The sequence below is a fragment of the Convolutriloba macropyga genome, chromosome 3 (genome assembly GCF_964194025.1).
Source record: "Convolutriloba macropyga chromosome 3, txConMacr16.3, whole genome shotgun sequence".
Lineage (NCBI taxonomy): Eukaryota > Metazoa > Xenacoelomorpha > Acoela > Convolutidae > Convolutriloba > Convolutriloba macropyga.
This window is the reverse complement of record NC_134470.1, coordinates 29434685-29445289: the sequence shown is the minus strand read 5'-3', so window position 1 is coordinate 29445289 and position 10605 is coordinate 29434685. Positions and strand designations below refer to the sequence as shown.

Below are 10605 nucleotides of genomic sequence, written 5' to 3'. Positions count from 1 at the left end.
CAGTGTTTTTTAAATATCAATTGTTGATAGTCATATTCTACGAGAGGGACGGGATGGGCGTAAGTTCTATTAGTCGAGATTCGATGTTCTGCAAAATTGGCATGAGAAACCGTCTAGGGTTGTGATGAGTTGTTTGTTGTTTGAGTAAAGGGTGTGCTTGGTGTGTGTGATTCAGAATATGAGTTTCATGACATCAATGAAGTCTTCAACTGTGATTGTCTTCAAGTGATCCTCATTCTTCCGGTCATCAATTCTTGAGTCACGCTGATCGACATTCGAACATTCCTGAAAACTTTACTTGCGTGAAATTATACTTGGGAAACCACTAGTCCGAAATGTCATTTCGATATCTAATACAGCATGTAATTTATCATTGGTTCTGAATTTATTATAATTCAAACCATTGCCCTCTGGAGCAAATTTCGCTCAATTTTTTCCGCAAACTTTGCCCAGCTTTTTTCCCAAATATACCACAGAAAGCAGAGTTTTCAAAAAACAACTATTATTCTGGGCACTAAAAACTTGATATACTCGCTATTGACATCAGAAATGAGCACTAGTGATTTTACTTCTTTTCATAATATGGGCTTAGACCAGCAAAAATAAAAAAAAAACATTTGAAGCCTGATTGAAACTTTTTTGATCTCAAATTTTGGGATTAACTTAAGAAGAAAACTAAGTAAAAAGTTATCATGCTCTTTGTTTCAAATATTTGTTCTTTGTCTTTTTTTGAACAAATTTTCACTTCTTCCACAAGTTTCTTCCGCAAGGTTGATAAATCAATCATCTCTAGATTTTTTAACGTTATGGATCGTAGTAAAAAAAACCTTATAAGACACTTAAAACTCAAGGCATTTGATTTGGTGAAACCATTGACATTGTCTTGGGTTGTAATACTTCCGGCATCAGACCCCAAACATCAAATGTTGAGCTGTCTACGTTTTGAAATTGATTTTAAAAATGTAAGAAATGCGGTGAAAGCGGTGAAAAGAAAAACTTCACCGCCAACAAATGCAAACATTACAAAAACTTGGCGCATATATGTTAACGCATATATATCCCTGAAACTGATTTAACTTCAAAACAAATATACGAAAGAGATGTCTTGTGACGCAGTGGATGAAAATGTTAGAAATGGGTAGACCTTCAGACCTACGCTATTTTTTATACTGAAAATCACAGCTTTCACCCCATTCGTGAAAATGAAAAAATAATTTTATCTTAACTTGCAGATTATTTATAAGAACAATTTATTCCCCTTTTAAATTATTTCAACCTATCGTTTTTTATATATCAAACATCAAAGCAGATAAAAGGGGAGGAAATTATTGGATACAGAAGCAATCCGTTTTCAGGTTTCTTAACTATTGATGACAGAACTGAGTACCGTAGGTATCTGGGTCTCAAAATTCAGCCAGCCACAACAAAAAGTATACCAGCACAGCTGTTAAAAACAACAACAAAAGGGCGGATGTACAAAATTATGAGTGTTTTTAATTAACTCCCATTTCGCAAAAAGCAGAGTTAAAGAATAAAATGACTAGGTCAGTCAATCTTTAGACCTAGATCCTCACTGTGCAGAATGAATAGTTCGACAGACTTATGACAAAAAACAATAACACGTCAATTTTTAGTGCTAACTATAAGAAAAGGACCAGGATGAGTAACGATATTCAGCTTTTTCAAATTTTGATTTAAAGGCTATTGCCGTTGAACTTATCTTAATAGCACAATTTCTTCCGTTGCTCAGTTTTGTTGGATTGTTGAGAGTGACAAAGGATCGGATGCATCCTATCGTCCATTTCTTACAATTATTTAAAAACTAGTTTTAATAGTTTTTAAAAATATAACTCTTTTATTAAAAAAATAAACGCTTTTCGCACTTAGATTTCAAAACTTCGCTCATGTTTCTTCCTACAGAAAAAGTCTTTATGCATCTTTTTTAGCAATAAAGTATTCCATTGGTTCTAGGCTTAAGGTATCGTAGATCGATGCACTAAATTGAACTATTGGTAAAACGAAGAGTTTGTAAACTTATACCACTCATACCGCAAAACTGTTTTGACTATTCCAGAACTCAATCAGTATTTGAAAATTTAAACTTTAGTCAATAAATAAGCCTAAACAGTTATTTTTTATTTTAACTTCTATGATCTTATTCTCAATATTTATTTTCATTTGCGTTCTTTTTCATTTGGGCAAAAACTTAAACTTTTATTTTCTATAAACTAGTTTTGAATTTGTTTTCCTTTGACACTACAAAGTGAAATTTTCTTAATTTTTTTCAGCTTATTTTTAGAGTTCCTATATGATGTTTTAGAACTGTGTCATCTGCATACCAAATTGTCGTTTCGCTGTGCAAATTTTGCGGATTTTTATCTTTAGTATGCAGAAAATTAGAGATTTATAACTGGGAAATCCCAGACTTCTTTTTATCAAATTTTACAACTATTTTTTGCCTATTTTAACAAACTGAGTGGGATTCTGCAATACGTTTTTGTTATCCCAGAGACTATTCATTGCGCAAAAAAAATTAAAAAAAATTTTTATGACTTGCATCTCAAGGTCTGACAATGAACAATTTGTTGGTTTGGAATTTTGAAGAACGCAGCTTCTGACTGCGCCAACAAAAAACATTATCGCATCAACGGTGTTTCTTTTAGAGCTGAATTCAAACTGGTTTTTTACTCAAAAACTGAGAAACGGTAACGTATTTCACTCATCTGATATGTTTAAGTTTTTCATCAACCTTGCGAAGAAAGGAAATTAAAAAGATTGGGCAAAAATTAGACGGATCGTAAGCCGTTCTCTTTTCAACAGTAGCTGAGCTTTACTACGTTTAAGCTCAAAGAAAAAAATAGTTCATCATACACACGTGTTAAACGAATTTGTTCAGAAGCTGTTTAACTCGAGAAAGGGGTTTATCCGGGTTAAATAATAGTCAGAGCAGCCAAGAAGACGCTTATTTCGATATTGGATTTCAAAAAATATTGAAAACTTGAAGTTCCTTGAGTTGATACAAAAATTTATATTGAGTTATGGAACTTTGGCTTGTGCTCACTATTGAAGTTTTCGCTTAAATTATACCCTATTGTTCCAAATCTAACACAATCAAGTTGAGAGTTGTGCAAACTGAAGGAGTCATTTCTGGTAATTTCCCCACTAAATTTAAAAAATATTATGTCGGTTTTCACTAGCATCCCTTCGAAGTTTTTCTTGATGGAAGACTCCTATTATTTCCTTAATTGGTTTCGTAAATTTTTTCTCTGATGAACTTTCGACCTGGAAGATTGTTTATTTACAGAGCTTCCGTTTTCAATGTTCCATTCTCTATCAACTTGATGTCTCATAAAAATGACCAAAAATTGCAAAGAAAAAATATAAAAATTTAAGGAGTTCGACAAATTGTGGCAAAACAGGGAAAACAAAAACCCTCCAAAGACACTCTAACTTGAAACACAAAGACGCTTGACAGGCAACCAAACACAATTTTTAACGGTTACTAAATCAAAACTGACTGAATAAAAACAAACGTACCTCGAAAGCAAAAAGTTCACTTTTTATAACGGAAACATGAGCTAAATTTTCTTCATATACTCTCCTTAATAAAAACAAATTTTATCTTTCATGTTGTCAAGCGTATAAGATATAGAGTTTTCTGTTTGATGTACTTTTAGGGGATGAAAAAGATTTAAATCAGGAACTGCATTAACTTTTAATTGCTTTAACTTTGTGTAAAGTTTCTGCGCTCCCTTCCCCACCACCGGCTTATGAGACTTACTGTAGTGTTTTTAGTAGACTGTTTGTTAGTTTCATGGTCCTGTATGGCTGTGTTGGCTGCAACACCATTCAGTTCATTCATTGTATTTGAAAATTTAAACTTTAGTCAATAATTAAGCCTAAAAAGTTTTTTTTATTTTAACTTCTATGATCTTATTCTCAATATTTATTTTTATTTGCGTTCTTTTTCATTTGGGCGAAAACTTAAACTTTTATTTTCTATAAACTAGTTATGAATTTGTTTTCCTTTGACACTACAAAGTGAAATTTTCTAATTTTTTTCAGCTTATTTTTAGAGTTCCTATTTGATGTTTTAGAACTGTGTCATCTGCATACCAAATTGTCGTTTCGCTGTGCAATTTTTGCGGATTTTTATCTTTAGGATGCAGAAAATCAGAGATTTATAACTGGGAAATCCCAGACTTCTTTTTATCAAATTTTACAACTATTTTTGCCTATTTTAAGTTTTCGCTTAAATTATACCCTATTGTTCCAAATCTAACAGAATCAAGTTGAGAGTTGTGCAAACTGAAGGAGTCATTTCTGGTAATTTCCCCACTAAATTAAAAAAATATTTTGTTGGTTTTCACTAGCATCCCTTCGAAGTTTTTCTTGATGGAAGACTCCTATTATTTCCTTAATTGGTTTCGTATAGTTTTTCTCTGATGAACTTTTGACCTGGAAGATTGTTTATTTACAGAGCTTCCGTTTTCAATGTTCCATTCTCTATCAACTTGATGTCTCATAAAAATGACCAAAAATTGCAAAGAAAAATATAAAAATTTAAGGAGTTCGACAAATTGTGGCAAAACAGGGAAAACAAAAACCCTCCAAAGACACTCTAACTTGAAACACAAAGACAATTGACAGGCAACCAAACACAATTTTTAGCGGTTACTAAATCGAAACTGACTGAAAAAAACAAACGTACCTCGAAAGCAAAAAGTTCACTTTTTATAACGGAAAATTTTAATTTTTAGTCAATAAATAAGCCTAAACAATTGTTTTTTATTTTAACTTCTATGATCTTATTCTCAATATTTATTTGTATTTGCGTTCTTTTGTTTGATGTACTTTTAGGGGATGAAAAAGATTTAAATCAGAAACTGCATTAACTTTTACTTGCTTTAACTTTGTGTAAAGTTTCTGCGCTCCCTTCCCCACCACCGGCTTATGAGACTTACTGTAGTGTTTTTAGTAGACTGTTTGTTAGTTTCATGGTCCTGTATGGCTGTGTTGGCTGCAACACCATTCAGTTCATTCATTGTATTTGAAAATTTAAACTTTAGTCAATAATTAAGCCTAAAAAGTTTTTTTTATTTTAACTTCTATGATCTTATTCTCAATATTTATTTTTATTTGCGTTCTTTTTCATTTGGGCGAAAACTTAAACTTTTATTTTCTATAAACTAGTTATGAATTTGTTTTCCTTTGACACTACAAAGTGAAATTTTCTAATTTTTTCAGCTTATTTTTAGAGTTCCTATTTGATGTTTTAGAACTGTGTCATCTGCATACCAAATTGTCGTTTCGCTGTGCAATTTTTGCGGATTTTTATCTTTAGGATGAAGAAAATCAGAGATTTATAACTGGGAAATCCCAGACTTCTTTTTATCAAATTTTACAACTATTTTTGCCTAATTTAACAAACTGAGTGGGATTCTGCAATACGCTTTTGTTATCCCAGAGACTATTCATTGCGCAAAAAAATTCTAAAAAACTATTTATGACTTGCATCTCAAGGTCTGACAATGAACAATTTGTTGGTTGGAATTTTGAAGAACGCAGCTTCTGACTGCGCCAACAAAAAACGTTATCGCATCAACGGTGTTTCTTTTAGAGCTGAATTCAAACTGGTTTTTTACTCAAAAACTGAGAAACGGTAACGTATTTCACTCATCTGATATGTTTAAGTTTTTCATCAACTTTGCCAAGAAAGGAAACTAAAAAGATTGGGCAAAAATTAGACGGATCGTAAGCCGTTCTCTTTTCAATAGTAGCTGAGCTTTACTACGTTTAAGCTCAAAGAAAAAAATAGTTCATCATACACACGTGTTGAACGAATTTGTTCAGAAGCTGTTTAACTCGAGAAAGCGGTTTATCCGGGTTAAATAATAGTCAGAGCAGCCAAGAAGACGCTTATTTCGATATTGGATTTCAAAAAATATTGAAAACTTGAAGTTCCTTGAGTTGATACAAAAATTTATATTGAGTTATGGAACTTTGGCTTGTGCTCACTATTGAAGTTTTCGCTTAAATTATACCCTATTGTTCCAAATCTAACACAATCAAGTTGAGAGTTGTGCAAACTGAAGGAGTCATTTCTGGTAATTTCCCCACTAAATTTAAAAAATATTATGTCGGTTTTCACTAGCATCCCTTCGAAGTTTTTCTTGATGGAAGACTCCTATTATTTCCTTAATTGGTTTCGTAAATTTTTTCTCTGATGAACTTTCGACCTGGAAGATTGTTTATTTACAGAGCTTCCGTTTTCAATGTTCCATTCTCTATCAACTTGATGTCTCATAAAAATGACAAAAAATTGCAAAGAAAAAATATAAAAATTTAAGGAGTTCGACAAATTGTGGCAAAACAGAGAAAACAAAAACCCTCCAAAGACACTCTAACTTGAAACACAAAGACGCTTGACAGGCAACCAAACACAATTTTTAACGGTTACTAAATCAAAACTGACTGAATAAAAACAAACGTACCTCGAAAGCAAAAAGTTGTCAAGCGTATAAGATATAGAGTTTTTTGTTTGATGTACTTTTAGAGGATGAAATAGATTTAAATCAGAAACTGCATTAACTTTTAATTGCTTCAACTTTGTGTAAAGTTTCTGCGCTCCCTTCCCCACCACCGGCTTATGAGACTTACCGTAGTGTTTTTAGCAGACTGTTTGTTAGTTTCATGGTCCTGTATGGCTGTGTTGGCTGCAACACCATTCAGTTCTTTCATTGCAGCTTTGGCTTTGTTTCTGTTGGTCACTGAAAACATGTCCTCCAATTCCTGCACTGACACTATGCTCGCTGCACCACTCCCGCTATACCTACACACATTCACATAAACTGTGGAAACTAAGTGATCATAATGGAATTATACGTGGTGCATTTGATGAAATTATGAAAATTGTGGTTGCAGCCGCTGAAAAAAATTATCGGATGACCCTTACGTAATATGTCCGCCACTGCCGAGTTATGTAAGTAATTGGCTGCAATTTCAGCACATTGAGCGAATAGCTATAAAAGAATTTTCGGCTGAAAATTTTTTTTCAGCAACAGTCAACGCATTTCTATTTTCGGAAAAGCCTAGGAATAGACTTTGGGATAAATCGCAATTAGGGCATTTAAAACTTGGGACTTTCCATATGCACTCCTGGATAATAAGAATAGATCAATAGACTTTGCTTTCGAGGTAAATGCCAGTTAGGGAAGTGCCTATCAATTTATTCTTTCCCTTGATTGCTCACGTTATAACCGAACGCCGTTTGTGTTAAATTACAATGATGGAGCCGGTGACGAACGTTAAAAGGAGCGGACATTAAAAAGAGCCCAAAAATTAACAACAATTAATGATTATTAAGCCTATTACATTTTACTCATAAAAAATTTACGCCAATTATAACCTAGTTTTTCAGACTTTTTAGAAATTTTCAGAAATATTATTATCTACCAGCATTAAAACGTCTTTTTGTAACAACGGGTATCACAAAATGACAACAAAAAGAACCACAAAAACTGAAAAGTATCTAAAGTTCACAAAATTCTTCTGAAACAAATTGTCTAAGCCCTGAAGACATCATTTAAAACGTTTAAACAATAGAAAAATTTTTGTTTGATTCAACAAAAAATTAAAAAGAGCTCTAAATATTGAGGCTTAATCACAAAAAAGGATACAACATTGTATTATACGAACAAACACGAAAACCAGAACAAAAAGGGATAAGTTGAAGATTACTATTACTCTTTTTTTAGAAGTTTAATTCAAAAGTCAAAACAACTATTAGCTATTTACCGATATCAGTAATTAAGTTCAAATGTTTATCTATAGTTGGCCACTGAGACCTTTAAAAACAATATTTGGCATATGACAACAAATATTAACAACAAATCAAGGGCAAAAATAAAAAAACTCTACCAATTTCTGCAAGAGAACGGTGTCGCAGCGCTTCAAACGACATGTTATAAAAACAAAAAGTATGTTCAGTTTCGAATGTTGTAATGTTTTTTTCAGTTAGATTGTTAAATAATGTTACAATTTACAAAAAAAACAAAAACAACAACAAAAATGGGAAATTATGCACAAATATCAAAAAATTGCATATGAAAACTCGTAGTACCAAAAGCAAGAAAACCTTCTGTTAAAACAATAGGCCACAAAATTAGTTTGTTTTCTATACAGAGGAAAGATTGACCTGTAATTACTGAGAATAAACAAAATGTTGGCCAAAATAGGCTAAAAAATTGACAAGTTCAAAAAATCACAGAAATTTCCTTAAAACAAATACATTCATTAACATAAGAGACATTAGGTAACAACCGAATGAACAGAAAAAGTTCTTGAGGAAAAAATTTGGATCTTTGTGCGGTTAAACGTAAAAATCAGACTGCCAAAAAAATAACAATTGAAGGCAAAAGACAAGAATTCAGTTAAATTTTACAAAAACTCTTCCTCAAAGCCATAAAAACCCTTTGATTCTCTGAAAACAAATTGTATCCAAAAATGGCTTCCAATTTAAGTAAATTGGAGCTGTCATTAACCGAGCCGTGAAAAAAATATTGTCAGTAATTAAAATTAAAAAAACAAAAGCAAAACATTTTGAAAAAAGGCAGTATCAAAATAAAAGCCAAAAAGTCTCTGATTCTAAGAATCCATGATATTGTCGAACCTCTCCCTAATTTTTTTGCTCGCCCAGCAAACCGACCAAGTGTTCCAAGTGTTTACGAATTAGACCAATTGTTGCGTGGAATTCTTCAAATATTAAAAAAAAGAACAATGCAATTTGTATAATTATCGAATTAAATCTGCAAAGAACGGCAAAATTTTTTATTTCCAGAGGACTTTCATACGGCGCTCAACTGTAAATATCGCTTTTTTGAGATTAGGGAGTCTGTTTTAAAGTTTCTAGGTTACTAAGTCTGGCAAACTTTAACAAATTGGACCAAAAAGGCATATTTTGTGCTATTTTTGATGAAAAAAGTTTGAATTTTTTTGTGCCATTTTTGATGAAAAAAGTTTGAAGAACGTTATCAAAAATTTTAGCCAAAAAAACTTCAATCAAACAATTCAGCAACGCTCTTCTATCTCTAACGGTAACAACAACACTCTGCCGTTAAAAATTTTAACTTATTTGGAACTATATTAGCGTATTAGCTATAACTATATTATAATGTGAACAAAAACAGTCGAATTTTCACAAAACTTAAAACCTCGATGACTCCCTGCAAAAAACAAAAATAGGAAAAGTCTTTTGAATTCCGTATTCTACGCTGGACGGGTTTTTCAATGATACCACTCACAATTCTGTACGATTAATATATCGATCGGCCAAAATTGACTGAACAAAAAAACCCAGTTGAGTATATAGTTCCTCCTCCCCAGGTGTGGATCGGAACAAATATCAAGTGAAATGAAACGTGAAACATCTTGATAAGAAGCTTATTAATACTTCACAAATCTTGGTAAGATCTTGGTAAGATTCTTAGTAACAAAACGTCAAGATATGTACGGAAATGCAAGATCTTTGCAAGAAACTCAAGAAATAAGATCTTGATAAGATAATCAATCATTAATAATTGCCTTCAAGCAAAATTTGTTCCAATTATATTAGTACCGCTGGCTCAATCATATCGCCATGACATCATGTTTATCCAAAGAAATCAAGAGTTTTTTGTCCATAATTTGTTGTCACTGTTTTCTTCAGAAAAAGGCAATTCTCATATAAGAATATTGCGAGATGGCCTCAAACCATCAAGTGTAGATACCGATTAAACGAATTTTTTCCACAAAAACTAGGTCGGAAAAAGGCATAAATTTTCTAAATTTAGTTTTGCGTGAACAAATAACATACCCATGACTGCGTATGGTGGCGTTGGGATTATTTTGTTGATTGTTGCTACGCTCCATTTCCTCATTTGCACTGGACATGAACTTGTTCACAGCATACTCCATCTCTTCAAATGACACATATCCCTTGTTCCTACTGTCAAACACCTACAGAAATCGCAAATATTTTCACAAACAAGGTTACAAATAATTTATCTCTTGAGAAGGGAAACCGGTTTTAATCTAGCCAATCGAAGGCAACCTGTGATCAATTTATCAAAAACCTGCACAAACTTGAAATTTCAGTATGTTCTCATTAAATATGTGAAATCCATTACTAAATAGATTATTGGTTACTGGCGGAGCGAGAAAAATGCAATTGGTCTAAAACTTGAAATGGAATTGGAAAATTGGTTGCGCGAAGCTGGCAAAAACCTATTGACTTTTCAAAACAAGCCATATCTCTCTACCTATAAAATTCCCGTTCCATAAAGTACTGAAATAACATCAGCAAAAACGAATCCAGAGCTATCATACACAAGAAAATATTTCAACCCAAGTTCCAACGAGTTATCACATTGACAGTAACAATAAACCGGCATTAACAAAAAGTAACAGCAATTAGATTTTCCCGCAACTTTCAAAAAACATTCATACTCATGTCACTAGTATGAAAAAGCTTCACCATTTGATTCAGCTTTTTTGATAGTTTGATTTATTTTTGATATTTTGATTTTGGTATATTAAAAATAACAGAAAATATTCACAAAAAATCTC

The 10605-nt window shown here is 32.4% G+C and overlaps 1 protein-coding gene across 3 annotated transcripts in view; it reads right to left on the bottom strand.

The window, feature by feature from the left end:
• Positions 1-8: 8 nt before the first annotated feature.
• The window catches only part of LOC142336983 (uncharacterized), a 36335-nt gene continuing 25738 nt past the window's right edge, over positions 9-10605 (bottom strand). For all 3 annotated transcript variants that reach the window (XM_075385982.1, XM_075385984.1, XM_075385983.1), the window contains exons 6-8: positions 9854-9996; positions 6661-6832; positions 9-285 (exon numbers count right to left, since the gene is read on the bottom strand). In XM_075385982.1, coding sequence (XP_075242097.1) covers positions 172-285; positions 6661-6832; positions 9854-9996 — 429 coding nt within the window. In that variant the 3' untranslated portion in view covers positions 9-171. The remainder of the gene's footprint in view (positions 286-6660; positions 6833-9853; positions 9997-10605) is intronic.